At 39.8% G+C, this 21,637-nt stretch overlaps 1 protein-coding gene across 3 annotated transcripts; it reads left to right on the top strand.

Moving 5' to 3' along the window:
- Window positions 1-3,139: 3,139 nt before the first annotated feature.
- On the top strand, window positions 3,140-21,627 carry RB195_010681 (uncharacterized protein; the record flags this gene model as incomplete). 3 transcript variants are annotated; one of them, XM_064191799.1, is made up of 31 exons in its annotated part: window positions 3,140-3,223; window positions 3,690-3,787; window positions 4,130-4,185; window positions 4,487-4,608; window positions 5,158-5,205; window positions 5,289-5,408; window positions 5,633-5,698; window positions 5,774-5,887; window positions 10,004-10,132; window positions 10,194-10,385; window positions 10,461-10,535; window positions 10,654-10,845; window positions 11,096-11,176; window positions 11,229-11,345; window positions 11,419-11,532; window positions 11,777-11,874; window positions 12,314-12,387; window positions 12,573-12,694; window positions 13,234-13,281; window positions 13,365-13,484; window positions 13,709-13,774; window positions 13,850-13,963; window positions 18,100-18,228; window positions 18,290-18,481; window positions 18,557-18,631; window positions 18,750-18,941; window positions 19,196-19,276; window positions 19,329-19,445; window positions 19,519-19,632; window positions 19,690-19,785; window positions 21,493-21,627. In XM_064191799.1, the coding sequence occupies 31 exons, from the start codon at window positions 3,140-3,142 to the stop codon at window positions 21,625-21,627; spliced, it is 3,381 nt and encodes a 1,126-aa protein (XP_064049382.1). The 3 variants fall into 3 exon arrangements, with proteins under 3 accessions (XP_064049382.1, XP_064049384.1, XP_064049383.1); XM_064191801.1 differs by lacking the exons at window positions 11,777-11,874; window positions 12,314-12,387; window positions 12,573-12,694; ... (11 more) ...; window positions 19,690-19,785; window positions 21,493-21,627 and having other exon boundaries at window positions 11,419-11,619; XM_064191800.1 differs by lacking the exons at window positions 3,140-3,223; window positions 3,690-3,787; window positions 4,130-4,185; ... (12 more) ...; window positions 11,777-11,874; window positions 12,314-12,387 and adding an exon at window positions 12,467-12,473.
- Window positions 21,628-21,637: the final 10 nt, after the last annotated feature.

The following is a 21,637-nucleotide window of genomic DNA, read 5'->3' as shown; positions in this document are numbered from 1 at the left end:
CGCTTCGCAATGTATTCGTAGTATGTAATTAATGTAATGTAATCAAATAAAGTTGTAATCAATGTTCTCTACTGAATTTGTCTGTCCGTTTGGACCCTAGAATCATGTAAGTTCTAAGCTTTTCTAAGAGGATGGTACCTGGAGTAGTAATAACATCTAGACGAAAATATTGTAGTTCATCGCGCCCGCAATTATCGGAATTGACAACAACGAAAATGATAACGAAGTACTTTTTCACGATAGGTGGGTGCAGCTGTAAGTCAATGCATCTGAAGTGGTTTGGAAGCAGTGTAATTTGATGTCGCGACTGTGGGCTTTGGTCGTGAAAGATTTACTATATTCGGGTCAAAACGAACTGCAGCTCTCGAAGCAGCGCAGTGGAGCTCGCAATGCAGATCGATGTGGGACCATCGCTAGCTTCATTCGGACTAAGGAGATGAGTGAGGCTAGTCCCACTTTGATCCCACCTGCTGCGCTCCAGTGCACCACTACGTGCGCACCGCTTGCACAGATGCATCGAGCTCTACATAGGTCTTTTTCACCCTGCAGGATTTGTGAAGTATAGTCGGGTCAAATCGAAATGAATCATGGCGCACTTGCGTACGCGCTCGAAACGGCACGGTGGAGGCAGTTGTTGGAGCCGAGGTGGGACCATGGCAAACTGCAGCGATGGGTGCTGCCAGCAAGGGTTCCAGTGCGCACCTAACCGCTACGCTTCATCGCACCGCCTCGAGAGTACGCAATTGCACCGTGCTTCATGTCGTTTCGACCCTACTATAGAAATGCATACTACACTCTTTTTATTGTTGGAGGGAAGGCATACTGTCGTGGTCATCTTTCTTAAGACGGAAGATACCCGTTAGAGCTTCTATAAAACTCCGACTATAAATGGAGAAGAACGCATGTTACAAAGACCATACTTTTCACCGTTTCCCGTTGTGTTACAAGACGACAACAGTTGTCATGCAGTTTATGAAAGCGCGATTTTAACCAGAATGAAAGACGCGGACACTCATTGTGCTAGTTAGAAATCCACGCTCTCCATGTTGTGTCCTAGTGTTCCGACGGATCTGCGGCAAATGTCTGAGCAGTGGGACCATCTCATAGCTCCGCCGTCGGACCTGAAACCATCCTTACATGACATGCAGCAGAGTTCAGGGACGTGGCAACGTAGTTCGTACGAGTCTATAACAATAGATCATTATCGGTCGAACGCGGTGACGCACACGGATCGATCGATAATCACTAATGGTTAGAATGCGTGCACGCTGCGCTACCGCATCTGCGTGGTCGCCTAGGCGATGTTGCAGTGCAAATCAAAAACTTTCGGGTTGCAAAAATCGGATACTAGATCAAGATGCTTTGATCAATTGATTGGTTGATTTTGCAGATTCACATTACATTTTCTGCATAGTAGAGAAAGAAGACATTCGTTAGATCGTCAGATACGCAAGTACGGTTGTTATGCTAATTAGATCTTGAAAACAAACGCCAACTCTCACAACGTTGGTGGCTGCACCTTCGTGCATAGGTTCACGGGAGGTGACCACAAGGAACGACCGCTTGTACCTCCCGCCAGCTGCGCTCATCATTTTATGCTGGGCGCCCACGCCTAACAAGTAACCATTCAGCACATACTTCTCCGCGTACATTGTTCGTGGTAGCGTAAGCAAATTTCGGCGAAGTGGTCATCATGGGATGGAAACGGCTGCACAGGATACAACTTGCATAATTGCAACTCACTATAGTAACGCCTCATCAGACACATTGTGACCCTACCATGAATGCAATATCTCGTAAACATGGAATATTGCGGCCGACACTGCAGAAGACTAACTAAGCTTCTTATCTCCGATAAATTGGTGCCGATTTGTTTGGAGGAGGATAAAGACACTGATACAGTGTATTATACCAGCAATACCCCGTATGGGACGCATATGAGCGCACAAGAGTTCATAAACTTCTGCGATTCTTAATTGAACTCGAACGCGTGCACACATTCCAGCGTTTTCTCAGAATTAGTGTTCAAAAAGAACAAACCAAGCGCGAATCATGCGTGTCAACAATGCAGTCCCTAAAAACGACCCAATTTCTGGACGAGGCGCAGCAAATGCGTGCACGCGGCTGGTGTGAGGGGGTTTATATTGCTGTGCGTACTTTAGAACATGAATGTTTTGACGGCTCATCACTTAGTGGGCGAGTTGCACCACTCGCACTTCGCCAGTTCTTGTTGTTCAGTGCATTCGTTTGCTAACATTCAGTACAACATCTGCTTCTCCGCTTGCGAAGAATGAACTTGATGACGTCATTTGACTCTTCAGCGAATTTCGTGCTGGATTTAGTTTTCCATGTGCTATTTCTGTAACCGGTATTTGCCGATCGACAAGTCTCATACACTTCGCCTACGTCATACTTTGCCCACTAAGAATTTACGTCTGATCGCCAGAAGTTGCCTTTGCCCGAACGAATGCGACCCTGCCGCCCCATCAGATGCACATAGAACCGAGTCGAAAATCTTGCATTTGCGCTACCAAGCTAAAGTATGCGATTGCTGATAGTGGAATGATATTGATTGGGAATATCCTCACATCGGGTGTAGTTCACCATTAGGGCTCGCAATATACTCTACCGAAACATACTCACCTGTTAAAGTCACTGCTAGTTGATGAACAATCGACCGAGAGCTATATCGCCAATTTGCAATGACGAGCTAGAGCGCCGGGAACGTGTCTGTAAAGTCAAGTGGTAGCCTGACTCTCCCATAAGACGTAAAGTTTCTTTTCTTGGCACAGCTATGCGTCGCTATTCTTTTTGCTCTGCTCCATTCTGCTGCTCGAAAGAACATCCCTGCTGGAGGAAGGGAACTATCGACGAATGCGCCTCAGTCATCTCGAAACCAGTCTTTTTCAGGCTTTTTTATGTAACACTTGAAGTTGAGGAATCCTTCATAATCTCGTGCTCAGTCCCATCAGGTTCTAAATCCCGTCTACGTGAAATTGTCAATACCTGCTTGATCCCCTTTCTCTCGTCGTACATTCAATTGCTGTGAACGCAATTGCATACATGGCGCGTGGATTCAAATCTTCCAGTGTGGTAATCATATGATTAGTTGGTTCTAACAAAGGATTCATTCGAATGCATGTTACGGCTTGGTGTCCGCTCTCAGATGGAAACTGATGGGGACAGCGGCCATCCCACTCCAAGAGACGAGGAAGATTCAGCGGTAAGAGATTGAACTTCGATTGTTTATGTGTTTCTTTCTCTACTTGAATTTAATTGAAGATTGTAGTACCTGGAAACTAATTTGGTTTGGAGTTATCGTGTTTTATTCATGTACTGGTGGTTCACAATTATGAATTAAATTAGATTAGATGGGCTCGCGATTTCTTCAGAGTATGACGATTGCCTGTAAGAAAGCAAAACTTACTAGTATAGTTTAGCTTGCATTACGGAAACGTGGTTCTCCCTCGCGTAGAAAAAAGACATGCCACGTGGTCAACATTCATTGTCAATCGTTGGGATCTTTTTTTAGTTGAATTGATTATTGTTGTGTACAAAATACATCAGGAATTTCCCTCTACTTTGAAGAAAAGAAATGAATTCGTATTGATTACATGACAATGCGAGGATGATCGCTATCGTACCTGAGCATGTTCATACATTTGATTTTTTAATTCTGATTCATTCAGGAGGATAGCAAAGGAAGTCTCTGTGACCTGACTCCACCTCTTACTTCAACACCTATTGCACATCGTATAAACAATGTATCTGTACGCAGCTTTTTCGAGTAAGCTTATTTTTAATTTTCTGTCATGTTTTTCTCCTATGCTAGGCTGTTTTTATGAATTGGTCTAGAAGAGCAGTTATGGAATAGCGATTTCGACGTGCAATTATTTCTCCCCTGAAGTAAAATCCCATCATCATTCCAATGATTTCTGGGCGAAAAGGGAGTTGGGTCGCAATTGGGGGCTCTTTTTTTTCAAAAATCAAGCTGATTTCTTGTGTTGCTGTTGGTATAGTCATTCTCGGATGCGTTGGGTCTTTCACATACGTCGCGGTCTCGGCGGTACGTAAACGTAAATCCTGACGTAATACCAACTGATTACAGTTTTACCTACATTTTTTTCAGGAGATCTGAGAAACAAGCGACGGGTGTTAATGGTACTACAGAAGGTGTTGCTCTAGGTCTGTTTTTCAAAGTTTTTGCGATGAAGGTTACAAATTCAGTCAATTTCTTGGTCAACGTAGCCGACGGAGTACTTGTGATACAGTATGGTTAAATATGAAAATGTGGATTAGACGTAGGCGAGAACGAATGTTCAGCTGTTCAAGACAGCAAGCGACTTTGTTCGAGTATAATTTGCACAACGGCTCTGAAGTATGAATGGTAAATTCAAGGTTTACAAACGGATCAAAACTATCTGTTTTATGGTGCAATTGCATAGTTGATTGTAATTGCGTGATTTTATTTTAGTTAGATTTTCAGTGGAGAGTGTGAGGCAGTTGATCCACTCAACCAAGAAGAATCGCCGATTAGCAAAGGAAAACGAAAGATTTCTTAACGAAAGTGCTGCATGGTACCAAGAAAAGTCCTTCTTAGAGAAGCAGGTATTTTGCAGTGAATTTATATAGCATCTTGTATTGGGGTTGTACTTGTCAACTTCGTTGAAAGTTTGCATTGTATTACACAAATTGTGTGATGTTTAGCCATTAGCTATTTTTCTCGGACGTTTTTTGAAGGTAGTCGTTTGTTAGCGCTAGTTCCTTTTTTTTTTGCTTTATGACATCTTAACACGATTACTGGATTTACTAGATAAAACCCTCATAGGAACAAGCTTCCAACGTTAATGGACAAACAGCTAAACGACTGACACAAATGTTCGGACGGTCAAGACAATCCGAAGCTCGGTATAGTTGCGTCAGCCGTCGGTATAGTTGAGCGAAGCGTCGCGGTAGAGCTAGCCGTTGGCATCGAGACGGGACCTTCGCTATCACCACTCAGTGTTGCTGTGCGAGTGAAGCTAACTATGCACCCGTCTCGACCCCAACGGCTAGCTTCACAACGCCACTTCATGCAACTGCATACACAACTGCATCGATCTTCAGGTGGTTTTGACTCTTTATGATTGTTTTTCTGCAAAATTGTTCTTCCTTTAGGTGAAAGATGGCGAAGCTACCATAGAATTACTGCAGAAAGAGGTCCAGGTCTGTACATTTTATATAATTATTTTTTTTTTGCCTTGCATCTTAATTTTCACCGCTTAGTGTTCGGGGCATCTAATTTTTAGGAAAAGCACAATACAATTGCTGCTCTAGAAAAACGCGTGGCTGAATTGCTGCAGAGCTTTTCCGAACATCCTGCAGAAGAGGTTTCCGAGGCAGCTGCGGAGCTGATTCTGGATAAAAAGGTGTTTATTTGCCTAATTATTTACTAACTTTTGCCAGATACGCAGAACGCGCGCTGTTATCTGTCGATTGAAGATACCACGACGAAGTTTTCACATAATTGCTTCTTTCAGTCCACTTGAGCAATTCTCTCGTTTTCCTTTTAGATCACCTTAACCGGTTTATTAATTTATCTACAGGGAATGTTTTCAAATCTGGCAAAAGTATTGCAATTTTCATAGTTTAGGATGAAGGCACGCAATGCGAAACTGATAGTCATGATGTAGGAATACAGTTGGAAGAGAATACCGAGGTAAAGAATTTCGTCGTTCATTTTCATTATATGTGGTTGCTTTTTCGCTTATCCAAGTTTGTCATTTACTTAAAGGGTCTTGCAACGTTGAAACAGGAGATAGCTGTATTGAGTGCTGAGAATAAAGAACTATGTCATAAGTTGAGCAATCTGCAAGATATTGTGGACGATGTATCCAGACTGCGTAAGGTAGGTGCAGTGAAGAATAAAGTGCTTCAATTTTATCCCCTCCCCTCTGGAAGACAAAGTTTCTCCATTTTTCGGAGTTTCTATTGAAGTTCTGTTCTATTGTTGTTTTAATTAGAGCTAGCTTGATGGTATCTTGAAGTGACCAGAACACAACGAAGTAAACAGTGCAGAACACATCCAGTATGGTTTCGTTGAAAAATTGGAGCCCAAAGTTGGGCATAAAAATTTAGTGGTTTTAGTTCACAATATACGGAAGTAGAGGAGGAAATTCGCTGCAATATTTTATCAGATTTGTCTTTTCACTCAGACATCTAAGTTGAAAAAAATAGATCTGAAAATAGAGGCAGAAAAGTCTAGATTTACAAGTTTTCTGCTTCCTTTTCAATCTATTCGATACGAATATGCAATTCCTGTACACTAAAAAAATTCTTAGTTCACGATCTAAGAAAAATTCTATAACATGTTGGGGAAATCCTTTTTTTGTAGTGAAGATGAAGTGGAGTGAACACCCCTCACTTATAAATTGGATGCTTATCGTAAGGTACCCGCAGCCTCCGCGACAACCTATCCTTAGGGGAAACGACTGGAAACGGCGATCTTTAATTGCGCAGCGCAACAGTTTGTAGCGTCAGCAGAGCATTGCGCTGCGTTTGCCTTATGCCCCGCCCATCACATCGGCCATCATCCTCTAATGGGGTGCGAAAAAAGTCTCGCAGGAGCACGCTACCTCTGGTATTGCTTCTGTGGGAGTATCGATAGCTTACGTATAGAGATACGTCGGACGTTTGCACACGAAATCCCAGAAATAGAAAATAATAGTGTTTTATTTGTGTAAAACAAACATTGAAACTTTTACAAACTATTACAATATCTTCCGTGCATTAAACACTGTAACAAATATATATCTATATGTTCTACATAGTTTTTTCATTCACAAATCTACGTCTTCCAACGAACAGGTTCTCGTTTTTACACCTTTTAACTTTTATTTTGGAACGTAGTCTGTCCTGACATTTGTATCAGGACCCGAATTCTGCGTTGTTATGCTATAATTTTGGCGCTGTATCATATATCCATTATACAAACATTCGGCATTGTAAAGAGTTATATTTTGACGGTCATCTTATCAAGATGACCGCCCACGAAGTTTGTTTATTCTACGATTGCTCATTATGGCTAATTTGTTAACGATCGCCCACAACGGGCCCATTCCTGTGTTTCATGGCTCCCAGTGAGCACATCGCTTTCGCCTATCAATAACTTCTTTGCCTATCAATATCGTCTTTGCCTGTCAATATCGTCGTCGCCTATCAATATCGTCTTCTCCTATCAATATATTCTTCGCCTATCAATAAATTAGTATACTACTACCACTGAACCACCTGTACTCTGAGGCAACGGGTTTCCTTTACTAATAGGGCATAAAGAAGGATCCGTATAAATCCTTCGCGCCATCACATAGTCAGCTTCATTTATGCTTTCGGATGTTGTTTTGTTCTTACACAAATCTTCGTTGCTCTCTCTTGCTCTCTCTCTCTCTCTCTTTGCTTCATTTTTAGCATTTTCATTTTCTACGTTCTTTTCACTTTCTACTTTTTTCTTTTTTTTTGTTCTTTGAACCTTCCTAGAAGTCAATTTTATCACGTTACTGCAATACAAACATAGTACATGATCTCAGTGATGTGGTGATGGATGGGCGTGGTTTAGCTCATCCATCACCACATCACTGAGATCACAGCTACCCTAGGATATGCCTAGTGTGGCCTATCGACAGCGTCCTCTACAGGCACTTATTCGGTTGCGGTATTTAACGACCGCCCCCTATGTCCTATGATAAATTGTCCTCCTATACAGAAACAACGGTGAGGGAGTAGCGGGGGGAGCACGCCAACGACAGAGTGGTCCCACCACCTCTTCCTGAAAAGCTAAGGATTTTTGCAGGCCAAGCGAGTTACTGTCACTTCCACTCTATTGATAGATTTTCATTTAAGCAAGTTATTCAGAAAAAAAGGTATTTTCTCAATTGCAAATACAGCCTCTAAAGAAGTTAGAGCAGTTATGCACCCTTCGCTGTATTCTTGGGTCTTCAAAGAAATGGGTTATTTAAGTCGGAACTTGTTCATGAAGGTGGCGAGAGAAACAGTGAATTTCTGCACGTTAAAGTACCTTTTCGCCTATCTTTTTTGGCAAACGCTTGTAGCAAATTCTATCCTCCTTTGCACTGTACTGCAATTAATCCGCGTACATCGAACTGGATTTTGTGATATCAGAAATAGCAATGTAAGTGCAAGTGTTCCTCGTGATGACTCATCACGCCGCTCTCCTCGGGGAACTCCAGTAGGAACAACAAGAACAGAGACATATATGACATATAAGTTTAAATTATAACTTATATGTATGTATATATACATATATAATTTATGATGTATATGAGTGCTCACTTTTCTTGTTGTATTTATAAGTGTTCATTCGTCTCCATACTTCCTCATTTAAAGGCGTCACCCCACGAATCTGAGGTGGTGCAGATTTCAGGTGGAGTATTCTTATAAGGGATAGTAGATTATGGAGAGGAGGGTAATTTCGTCCATTTCTTCCTAATTGCCGTAAAAGACGACCCGGAAGATTCGGCGTCGCACAAGGCTGGCGTGCTCCAGTCGAACTCCCTGTTGAAAATAGTGCGCCAGAACGCCTGAAGTCGTATCTTCCGGGCCTTTTTTTTACGGCGATTAGGAAAAAATGGACAGAATCACCCTCCTCTCCATAATCTACTATCCTTTATAAGAAATCCGTACCACATCAGATTCGTGGAGTGATGTCTTTAATACGACTCAAGAGAAAGTGCATGTTATGTTGCTACTGTTGCTGCTCTTTATCGAATAAGTGGTTGCACTTCTGCAAAAAAGGAGTTTTGTATTCCGGCAGTTCTGTGATGGTGCGAATGAATTATGTGATTCCTTTTTTGTGCCCTATTAGTAGAGCGATAAGGCTAATGCCTCAGAATACAGGTGGTTCAGTGGTAATAACAATTTATTGATAGGCGAACGAGGACGGTGCGCTCATTGGGAGCCACAAACACAGGAATGCCCGTTGCGGGCGGTCGTTAATAAAATAGCCTCATCAGCAATCGTTGAATAAACAAACTCCATGGGCGGTCATCTTGATAAGACGACCACCAAAATATAACTCTTTACAATGCCGAATGTTTGTATAATGGATATATGATACTGTGCCAAAAGTATAGCATAACAACAACACAGAATTGGGGTCCTGATACAAATGTCAGGACAAGTTCTAACCTAACATGACTAACTTCACCTCACTCTTATCGTAGGTTATGAGGCCTTCTCAATAATATCGGCATTTTCGTTCGAAGAATTTTCACGTTCGTAATCTGAGAAAGCGCATATAGCGATTGATAAATTTTTGCTGCATCTAGAAGAAAAATAAATCAGTGAAACGGATACAAGCGATTAATGGACCAATATTTCTGCGCGAACACTACAGGAAGTGTTGCAACATCGTCGCTGACAGTGATGCTTGTAGAGCATTATATTAACTAATTTGTACATCAGTTTGTTCAACAACATGTTGTACTATCAATAAAAGGACCTTTTGGTTAAAATATTTAAAGCATGCTTGGTAATTTCTATTTTATTACAGCGAAAAGGTATTTTAACATGAAAAGTACAAAAACTTTTGGAACACCGTAGTACTGATGTGATAATAATTAACGAGTTTCTGTAGAGACCGCATAGGAGAAGCGCATTATAACTCATGTAGGAAATGATGCTCCGCAATGAAAGGGTGAGAATTTTGTAAACCTAAGGAGAAAAACTAAGCCACCTATGGAAATTCTAACTGAGATCGTTCACGCTCACGTAATGTAGACGAAGGTATTGCAGACCTGAATATTTTAGACGTAACAGCACTGATTGTACATAGTTGAAAATGACAAGGGTAATGGTGAAAACTAGTTTGTTTTTATTAGCAAATTGTCGAGCAAATAGTTTCAAAAAAAAAAGTCTCCAGAAAATCTTTGGAACCACTGTGAGCGAAAAAAGTACTTCGAATTAATGTACGAAATTTTCATTAATATTTGTTTTTTTTTTTGTGCAGGAGCAGGAGTATCTGCGAGAGAAATGTTCCTTTCTGGAAACGGAAAATGTTGAAGTTCGGAAAGAAGAGGAGAAATTATTGAAGGATATCGCGAATAAGGACGCAGAGCTTATTAAAATCAAAGAGGAGGTACTTTTGAGTTGTCTTTGTAATCTTCATCTTTCTGAAATATATTTCCGTAATGTTGTAGAAGCAACTTTTGACTGATGAACTTGATCGACTCCGTACGGAAACAAAACACTCGGCAGATCTGCTCAAAAAGAACCAAGAGTTAGAGCGATTTCAACTGGAAAGTGAGAAATTGCTGGAAGAACATAAGATGCAAATTTCGGGGCTAAGATCATGTGTTGCATCTTACGAACAAACAATACAATCTTTAAGGGTAATAATTATTGTTCTACGCTATGAGGTGCACGAAACAGTTGGAACGCTAAAAACAGACAAATTCTTAATTTAGGAATGTGAGATAGACATGAAAAAGCAGATTGATAATAAGCTGGTTGAAGCTGAGAAGTTGGATCAGGAGTGTCGTGTAAGTGTTTCTGTTCTAGTTTCATTCTGCTTGTTGAATCTTTTTCGAAAATTAGTTTCCTTTTTTTCCTTTTTATTGCGATTTCCTGGCGATAGCATTTCATACACATCATTTTCAGACCTTACGAAATGTGGGAGATAAACTTACTCAAGAAAGTATGTTCGCAAACCTACTTAATAGTGAGCTGCAGCTCAAATTATCGCAGGCTCACAGTGAAATCGACGAACTGCGTAGTTCTCTATCTAGGGAACAGAATGCACGGAAAACAGAAATGGAATCGAAGCGTTGCATGGCTGAATTGAATAAAAAGGTAACGTTCCTGATGTCTTATGATGATGTTGGATAATTTTACCAGACCTTTATACCAAACACTCCAACAGTCAACATTTTAAATGTCATCTTATCCATTTACGTGTCGTCCAATTACCTAAATTCTAGTATTTTTTTCGCTAGTTACCTATCTATTCCTTTCTCAGGGTAGTATTTTTACGGTTTTAACTTCTTGAATATTTGATCTCAATATTTCCTCGAAACTGGGTGGAAAACTTAAACCTTTGTAGCTTCAAGAGTCTACCAGTCGCTTGGACGAACTGCGCTTACTGAACGAGAAAATGTCTGTCGAGCTTGATTACCTTCGTCAGGTACGAGTTCCTATTCAAAATGGTTGTATCTATATTGCAATTCCTTTCTCAGAAATCTGCGAACAGTGCTAGTAAAGAAGAAATGGAACAACTCTCTGCAACACTTTCCCGGTGTCAGCATGATCTTGAAATTGCACTCAGCGAGAAAAATTCACTATTGGAGAAAGAGGTTAGGACATGTATTTGTTTCCTATATATTTCTCATTCGAAGTGAGCACTGGGACGTACCACTCAAATTTCAGGAGCATTATCGGCAAGAAATTGCGAAGACAGAGTCACTGAGATTTGAAATAAAGAGCCGTGACACCATTATTGCTGAATATCGTTCTGCTGAAGAGAAACTTCAGTCTGATTTGGTGATTCCACCGGATTTGATGAGCACCAGTGAAAAAGACATGCCACGTGGTCAACATTCATTGTCAATCGTTGGGATCTTTTTTTAGTTGAATTGATTATTGTTGTGTACAAAATACATCAGGAATTTCCCTCTACTTTGAAGAAAAGAAATGAATTCGTATTGATTACATGACAATGCGAGGATGATCGCTATCGTACCTGAGCATGTTCATACATTTGATTTTTTAATTCTGATTCATTCAGGAGGATAGCAAAGGAAGTCTCTGTGACCTGACTCCACCTCTTACTTCAACACCTATTGCACATCGTATAAACAATGTATCTGTACGCAGCTTTTTCGAGTAAGCTTATTTTTAATTTTCTGTCATGTTTTTCTCCTATGCTAGGCTTGTTTTTATGAATTGGTCTAGAAGAGCAGTTATGGAATAGCGATTTCGACGTGCAATTATTTCTCCCCTGAAGTAAAATCCCATCATCATTCTAATGATTTCTGGGCGAAAAGGGAGTTGGGTCGCAATTGGGGGCTCTTTTTTTCAAAAATCAAGCTGATTTCTTGTGTTGCTATTGATATAGTCATTCTCGGATGCGTTGGGTCTGTCACATACGTCGCGGTCTCGGCGGTACGTAAACGTAAATCCTGACGTAATACCAACTGATTACAGTTTTACCTACATTTTTTTCAGGAGATCTGAGAAACAAGCGAGGGTGTTAATGGTACTACAGAAGGTGTTGCTCTAGGTCTGTTTTTCAAAGTTTTTGCGATGAAGGTTACAAATTCAGTCAATTTCTTGGTCAACGTAGCCGACGGAGTACTTGTGATACAGTATGGTTAAATATGAAAATGTGGATTAGACGTAGGCGAGAACGAATGTTCAGCTGTTCAAGACAGCAAGCGACTTTGTTCGAGTATAATTTGCACAACGGCTCTGAAGTATGAATGGTAAATTCAAGGTTTACAAACGGATCAAAACTATCTGTTTTATGGTGCAATTGCATAGTTGATTGTAATTGCGTGATTTTATTTTAGTTAGATTTTCAGTGGAGAGTGTGAGGCAGTTGATCCACTCAACCAAGAAGAATCGCCGATTAGCAAAGGAAAACGAAAGATTTCTTAACGAAAGTGCTGCATGGTACCAAGAAAAGTCCTTCTTAGAGAAGCAGGTATTTTGCAGTGAATTTATATAGCATCTTGTATTGGGGTTGTACTTGTCAACTTCGTTGAAAGTTTGCATTGTATTACACAAATTGTGTGATGTTTAGCCATTAGCTATTTTTCTCGGACGTTTTTTGAAGGTAGTCGTTTGTTAGCGCTAGTTCCTTTTTTTTTGCTTTATGACATCTTAACACGATTACTGGATTTACTAGATAAAACCCTCATAGGAACAAGCTTCCAACGTTAATGGACAAACAGCTAAACGACTGACACAAATGTTCGGACGGTCAAGACAATCCGAAGCTCGGTATAGTTGCGTCAGCCGTTGAGCGAAGCGTCGCGGTAGAGCTAGCCGTTGGCATCGAGACGGGACCTTCGCTATCACCACTCAGTGTTGCTGTGCGAGTGAAGCTAACTATGCACCCGTCTCGACCCCAACGGCTAGCTTCACAACGCCACTTCATGCAACTGCATACACAACTGCATCGATCTTCAGGTGGTTTTGACTCTTTATGATTGTTTTTCTGCAAAATTGTTCTTCCTTTAGGTGAAAGATGGCGAAGCTACCATAGAATTACTGCAGAAAGAGGTCCAGGTCTGTACATTTTATATAATTATTTTTTTTTTGCCTTGCATCTTAATTTTCACCGCTTAGTGTTCGGGGCATCTAATTTTTAGGAAAAGCACAATACAATTGCTGCTCTAGAAAAACGCGTGGCTGAATTGCTGCAGAGCTTTTCCGAACATCCTGCAGAAGAGGTTTCCGAGGCAGCTGCGGAGCTGATTCTGGATAAAAAGGTGTTTATTTGCCTAATTATTTACTAACTTTTGCCAGATACGCAGAACGCGCGCTGTTATCTGTCGATTGAAGATACCACGACGAAGTTTTCACATAATTGCTTCTTTCAGTCCACTTGAGCAATTCTCTCGTTTTCCTTTTAGATCACCTTAACCGGTTTATTAATTTATCTACAGGGAATGTTTTCAAATCTGGCAAAAGTATTGCAATTTTCATAGTTTAGGATGAAGGCACGCAATGCGAAACTGATAGTCATGATGTAGGAATACAGTTGGAAGAGAATACCGAGGTAAAGAATTTCGTCGTTCATTTTCATTATATGTGGTTGCTTTTTCGCTTATCCAAGTTTGTCATTTACTTAAAGGGTCTTGCAACGTTGAAACAGGAGATAGCTGTATTGAGTGCTGAGAATAAAGAACTATGTCATAAGTTGAGCAATCTGCAAGATATTGTGGACGATGTATCCAGACTGCGTAAGGTAGGTGCAGTGAAGAATAAAGTGCTTCAATTTTATCCCCTCCCCTCTGGAAGACAAAGTTTCTCCATTTTTCGGAGTTTCTATTGAAGTTCTGTTCTATTGTTGTTTTAATTAGAGCTAGCTTGATGGTATCTTGAAGTGACCAGAACACAACGAAGTAAACAGTGCAGAACACATCCAGTATGGTTTCGTTGAAAAATTGGAGCCCAAAGTTGGGCATAAAAATTTAGTGGTTTTAGTTCACAATATACGGAAGTAGAGGAGGAAATTCGCTGCAATATTTTATCAGATTTGTCTTTTCACTCAGACATCTAAGTTGAAAAAAATAGATCTGAAAATAGAGGCAGAAAAGTCTAGATTTACAAGTTTTCTGCTTCCTTTTCAATCTATTCGATACGAATATGCAATTCCTGTACACTAAAAAAATTCTTAGTTCACGATCTAAGAAAAATTCTATAACATGTTGGGGAAATCCTTTTTTTTTTGTAGTGAAGATGAAGTGGAGTGAACACCCCTCACTTATAAATTGGATGCTTATCGTAAGGTACCCGCAGCCTCCGCGACAACCTATCCTTAGGGAAACGACTGGAAACGGCGATCTTTAATTGCGCAGCGCAACAGTTTGTAGCGTCAGCAGAGCATTGCGCTGCGTTTGCCTTATGCTCCGCCCATCACATCGGCCATCATCCTCCAATGGGGTGCGAAACAAGCCTCGCAGGAGCACGCTACCTCTGGTATTGCTTCTGTGTGGAGTAGCTTACGTATAGAGATACGTCGGACGTTTGCACACGAAATCCCAGAAATAGAAAATAATAGTGTTTTATTTGTGTAAAACAAACATTGAAACTTTTACAAACTATTACAATATCTTCCGTGCATTAAACACTGTAACAAATATATATCTATATGTTCTACATAGTTTTTTCATTCACAAATCTACGTCTTCCAACGAACAGGTTCTCGTTTTTACACCTTTTAACTTTTATTTTGGAACGTAGTCTGTCCTGACATTTGTATCAGGACCCGAATTCTGCGTTGTTATGCTATAATTTTGGCGCTGTATCATATATCCATTATACAAACATTCGGCATTGTAAAGAGTTATATTTTGACGGTCATCTTATCAAGATGACCGCCCACGAAGTTTGTTTATTCTACGATTGCTCATTATGGCTAATTTGTTAACGATCGCCCACAACGGGCCCATTCCTGTGTTTCATGGCTCCCAGTGAGCACATCGCTTTCGCCTATCAATAACTTCTTTGCCTATCAATATCGTCTTTGCCTGTCAATATCGTCGTCGCCTATCAATATCGTCTTCTCCTATCAATATATTCTTCGCCTATCAATAAATTAGTATACTACTACCACTGAACCACCTGTACTCTGAGGCAACGGCCTTATCGCTTTACTAATAGGGCATAAAGAAGGATCCGTATAAATCCTTCGCGCCATCACATAGTCAGCTTCATTTATGCTTTCGGATGTTGTTTTGTTCTTACACAAATCTTCGTTGCTCTCTCTTGCTCTCTCTCTCTCTTTGCTTCATTTTTAGCATTTTCATTTTCTACGTTCTTTTCACTTTCTACTTTTTTCTTTTTTTTTGTTTTTGTTCTTTGAACCTTCCTAGAAGTCAATTTTATCACGTTACTGCAATACAAACATGGCACATGATCTCAGTGATGTGGTGATGGATGGGCGTGGTTTAGTGATCACAGCTACCCTAGGATATGCCTAGTGTGGCCTATCGACAGCGTCCTCTACAGGCACTTATTCGGTTGCGGTATTTAACGACCGCCCCCTATGTCCTATGATAAATTGTCCTCCTATACAGAAACAACGGTGAGGGAGTAGCGTGGGGAGCACGCCAACGACAGAGTGATCCCACCACCTCTTCCTGAAAAGCTAAGGATTTTTGCAGGCCAAGCGAGTTACTGTCACTTCCATTCTATTGATAGATTTTCATTTAAGCAAGTTATTCAGAAAAAAAAAGGTATTTTCTCAATTGCAAATACAGCCTCTAAAGAAGTTAGAGCAGTTATGCACCCTTCGCTGTATTCTTGGGTCTTCAAAGAAATGGGTTATTTAAGTCGGAACTTGTTCATGAAGGTGGCGAGAGAAACAGTGAATTTCTGCACGTTAAAATACCTTTTCGCCTATCTTTTTTGGCCAACGCTTGTATCAAATTCTATCCTCCTTTGCACTGTACGCAATTAATCCGCGTACATCGAACTGGATTTTGTGATATCAGAAATAGCAATGTAGGTGCAAGTGTTCCTCGTGATGACTCATCACGCCGCTCTCCTCGGGGAACTCCAGTAGGAACAACAAGAACAGAGACATATATGACATATAAGTTTAAATTATAACTTATATGTATGTATATATACGTATATAATTTATGATGTATATCAATGCTCACTTTTCTTGTTGTATTTGTAAGTGTTCATTCGTCTCCATACTTCCTCATTTAAAGGCATCACCCCACGAATCTGAGGTGGCGCAGATTTCAGGTGGAGTATTCTTATAAGGGATAGTAGATTATGGAGAGGAGGGTAATTTCGTCCATTTCTTTCTAATTGCCGTAAAAGACGACCCGGAAGATTCGGCGTCGCACAAGGCTGGCGTGCTCCAGTCGAACTCCCTGTTGAAAATAGTGCGCCAGAACGCCTGAAGCCGTATCTTCCGGGCCTTTTTTTACGGCGATTAGGAAAAAATGGACAGAATCACCCTCCTCTCCATAATCTACTATCCTTTATAAGAAATCCGTACCACATCAGATTCGTGGAGTGATGTCTTTAATACGACTCAAGAGAAAGTGCATGTTATGTTGTTACTGTTGCTGCTCTTTATTGAATAAGTGGTTGCACTTCTGCAAAAAAAGGAGTTTTCTATCCCGGCAGTTCTGTGATGGTGCGAATGAATTATGTGATTCCTTTTTTGTGCCCTATTAGTAGAGCGATAAAGCTAATGCCTCAGAATACAGGTGGTTCAGTGGTAATAACAATTTATTGATAGGCGAACGAGGACGGTGTGCTCATTGGGAGCCACAAACACAGGAATGCCCGTTGTGGGTGGTCGTTAATAAAATAGCCTCATCAGCAATCGTTGAATAAACAAACTTCGTGGGCGACCACCAAAATATAACTCTTTACAATGCCTAATGTTTGTATAATGGATATATGATACTGTGCCAAAAGTATAGCATAACAACAACACAGAATTGGGGTCCTGATTCAAATGTCAGGACAAGTTCTAACCTAACATGACTAACTTCACCTCACTCTTATCGTAGATTATGAGGCCTTCTCAATAATATCGGCATTTTCGTTCGAAGAATTTTCAAGTTCGTAATCTGAGAAAGCGCATATAGCGATTGATAAATTTTTGCTGCATCTAGAAGAAAAATAAATCAGTGATACGGATACAAGCGATTAATGGACCAATATTTCTGCGCGAACACTACAGGAAGTGTTGCAAGATCGTCGCTGACAGTGATGCTTGTAGAGCATTATATTAACTAATTATAGCATCACATCAGTACTACGGTGTTCCAAAAGTTTTTGTACTTTTCATGTTAAAATACCTTTTCGCTGTTAAAATATGTTAAAGATGCTTGGTTATTTCCTCCTTTTATTGTCATCAACTCTACTCTTACGTATTATTTCTTCAACCTTACAGATTGAACTTTCCGAAAATGATGTTCATGGGATGCAAAAGTTGCGAAGAATCTGCATGTTTTGTGGTATACATAATTAACGAGTTTCTGTAGAGACCGCATAGGAGAAGCGCATTATAACTCATGTAGGAAATGATGCTGCGCAATGAAAGGGTGAGAATTTTGTAAACCTAAGGAGGAAAACTAAGCCACCTATGGAAATTCTAACTGAGATCGTTCACGCTCACGTAATGTAGACGAAGGTATTGCAGACCTGAATATTTTAGACGTAACAGCACTGATAGTACATAGTTGAAAATGACAAGGGTAATGGTGAAAACTAGTCTGTTTTTATTAGCAAATTGTCGAGCAAATAGTTTCAAAAAAAAGTCTCCAGAAAATCTTTGGAACCACTGTGAGCGAAAAAAGTGCTTCGAATTAATGTACGAAATTTTCATTAATATTTTTTTTTGTGCAGGAGCAGGAGTATCTGCGAGAGAAATGTTCCTTTCTGGAAACGGAAAATGTTGAAGTTCGGAAAGAAGAGGAGAAATTATTGAAGGATATCACGAATAAGGACGCAGAGCTTATTAAAATCAAAGAGGAGGTACTTTTGAGTTGTCTTTGTAATCTTCATCTTTCTGAAATATATTTCCGTAATGTTGTAGAAGCAACTTTTGACTGATGAACTTGATCGACTCCGTACGGAAACAAAACACTCGGCAGATCTGCTCAAAAAGAACCAAGAGTTAGAGCGATTTCAACTGGAAAGTGAAAAATTGCTGGAAGAGCATAAGATACAAATTTCGGGCCTAAGATCATGTGTTGCATCTTACGAACAAACAATACAATCTTTAAGGGTAATAATTATTGTTCTACGCTATGAGGTGCACGAAACAGTTGGAACGCTAAAAACAGACAAATTCTTAATTTAGGAATGTGAGATAGACATGAAAAAGCAGATTGATAATAAGCTGGTTGAGGCTGAGAAGTTGGATCAGGAGTGTCGTGTAAGTGTTTCTGTTCTAGTTTCATTCTGCTTGTTGAGCCTTTTTCGAAAATTAGTTTTCTTTTTTTCCTTTTTATTGCGATTTCCTGGCGATAGCATTTCATACACATCATTTTCAGACCTTACGAAATGTGGGAGATAAACTTACTCAAGAAAGTATGTTCGCAAACCTACTTAATAGTGAGCTGCAGCTCAAATTATCGCAGGCTCACAGTGAAATCGACGAACTGCGTAGTTCTCTATCTAGGGAACAGAATGCACGGAAAACAGAAATGGAATCGAAGCGTTGCATGGCTGAATTGAATAAAAAGGTAACGTTCCTGATGTCTTATGATGATGTTGGATGATAATTTTACCAGACCTTTATACCAAACACTACAACAGTCAACATTTTAAATGTCATCTTATCCATTTACGTGTCGTCCAATTACCTAAATTCTAGTATTTTTTTTCGCTAGTTACCTATCTATTCCTTTCTCAGGGTAGTATTTTTACGGTTTTAACTTCTTGAATATTTGATCTCAATATTTCCTCGAAACTGGGTGGAAAACTTAAACCTTTGTAGCTTCAAGAGTCTACCAGTCGCTTGGACGAACTGCGCTTACTGAACGAGAAAATGTCTGTCGAGCTTGATTACCTTCGTCAGGTACAAGTTCCTATTCAAAATGGTTGTATCTATATTGCAATTCCTTTCTCAGAAATCTGCGAACAGTGCTAGTAAAGAAGAAATGGAACAACTCTCTGCAACACTTTCCCGGTGTCAGCATGATCTTGAAATTGCACTCAGCGAGAAAAATTCACTATTGGAGAAAGAGGTTAGGACATGTATTTGTTTCCTATATATTTCTCATTCGAAGTGAGCACTGGGACGTACCACTCAAATTTCAGGAGCATTATCGGCAAGAAATTGCGAAGACAGAGTCACTGAGATTTGAAATAAAGAGCCGTGACACCATTATTGCTGAATATCGTTCTGCTGAAGAGAAACTTCAGTCTGATTTGGTGATTCCACTCGTTTTCTTTCTTTGGAGTTTGTGATATCCACTTACATGTTTGTAGACTGCAAAATCTAACGAACTCCTTAAAATACAAACTCAGTTCGATGAGCTTACTCACGAGTGTTGTAAGATCCGAGAGGAGTACCACGTTTTCCAGGTCCGTTGTTCTCCTACAGCTCCTATTCAGACTGGATTTAATGTATTGTTTAGCTGGAAGTTTGCAATCTCTCTTCTTGCTCATATCCTTTAGCCTTCTCTGACAGAGGTTATCCGACATACATGTTATGAGATATTTTGTTGGTTTTATGAAGCATTCTAATGCAGAAAAAAAAACAAAGAAATCGATCTCTTGAGATCACTTTTGCATGGAGTTTTGAAATTGGTTAAGATTTATGCACAATTTCGTTGGTTGGTTCTCGACATTAGTGGACTCTTTCAAAGACAGTAGTTGGTGTTTGATGGAATATCATATGCTTGTAGTTGCTTCATTTTCTGCTCGTTAGTGATATAACGTGCAGAAACCAGTGCCTTTTCGCATACAATACTCCAACATCTCTAACTTTTCAATTTCTACCTCGAGGCAGACCTTGTTTTGGTATTTCTCTTTATCTCTGCAGAGAGCTAGATTAGTTGAGAGAGAAGGGTAAAGAGAGTAGAACAGTAATACTTGCCACAAATTTCTGCTGGACAACTAACTAAATGACTTCCTCTCAAATAATTTGCTTTCAATCAGTTAAGCACGTTAAGAAAATATTCCTACTTTCTTTGGCCTAATCACGGATCGGATGTTTTTGCATTACTTATCGCAGTGATAAATGGAACGTCCTTTTTCCATCCAATTGTTATCATGTTAACTCTTTTTAACTGAACAACGCACTTGTTGGAAGGTTTGGAAACTTCTGTGGTGTAGCAACTCGAACATTCGATATGTTGGAGAATTAATTGTCTCCAAAAAATAAAGGATAAGGTGTTGGGCTTTGAGCACCTTCCTTTCGGATGGACCGAAACGTATGATTTCAATTCAGCTCCATTTCAATATAGTTTTTTTTATTCAGGTTTGAAAAAGAAAGGTTCATAAAGGAAAAAAGTGTCTTCCAGAAGAACGATTCGGCAGTCCTAAAGACTGGAAAATTGAAAATGTGTGTAGAATCTTGGACATTTGTAAGTCTGAGGGATTAAGAATAGTAGATTCTTAAAAAGCGATGGGAGAAACATAAATCTAAAATTTATTTGATGCTTTTAATGCTTTTGTTTTGAATTAGTGAGTTCTCTTGGAGAGAATAGACTTTCCTTCATTGAACATCGTCAATGCAGTACTTCACTCCATTATGACGATTGCTGTTTCTGTCCTGTTTCTCACTAACTACCAAATAAAGTTTCTTTTGTCAAAAACCAATTTTTCTTGCAAAGAATTGGGGCGCTTAGTTTTTATTCGCATTTCTTGTTACCCATCTCGAATTTTCCCATTTAATCAAGATGTTGTTCGTCACTCAGCCAACTTGCAGAAAATACACTTTTTCGTGAGATGAGAGAAGATCTCCTAAACTTCTTGTTCAAGCTAGCGGAAGCATGTGTATTCTGATGTGAACAACTGACTGTAGCAGTCAGGAGATCTTACACAATTTCCGACTTTGATTCGGGTAACGGTCAGAAGAAAAGAATAAAAAGTATATTTATATTTTCCCAGGTTTCAATTGATGATTAGATTTATTTTCAAAACTCCTTCGGTAATGACGGTGTGCAACCGATACCCATCTGACTATCACGGTTTTAAAACAGTAGATTTCAATTTATAGTTCCGATATCAAATAGAAACCAGTTGCTCACACTTCTGTTTGTCTCATGGAAATAAATAGCGGTTTAGGAAAGTGCAGAACAGCAGTACTGTGCTATGTTAGAAGAGAAATGTAAACAGATTGAAGCAATTTCAGCTCGTCTTGCTCAGTTAGAATCGTATCCAGGTGATTTCAAACAGTTTTTGTTGGATATTTTATTTTGATTCTGTTAGG

Source organism: Necator americanus, chromosome III (genome assembly GCF_031761385.1).
Source record: "Necator americanus strain Aroian chromosome III, whole genome shotgun sequence".
NCBI classification, from domain to species: Eukaryota; Metazoa; Nematoda; class Chromadorea; order Rhabditida; family Ancylostomatidae; genus Necator; species Necator americanus.
Note: the sequence above shows the minus strand (reverse complement) of the source record. Positions and strands in the feature narration are given on the sequence as shown.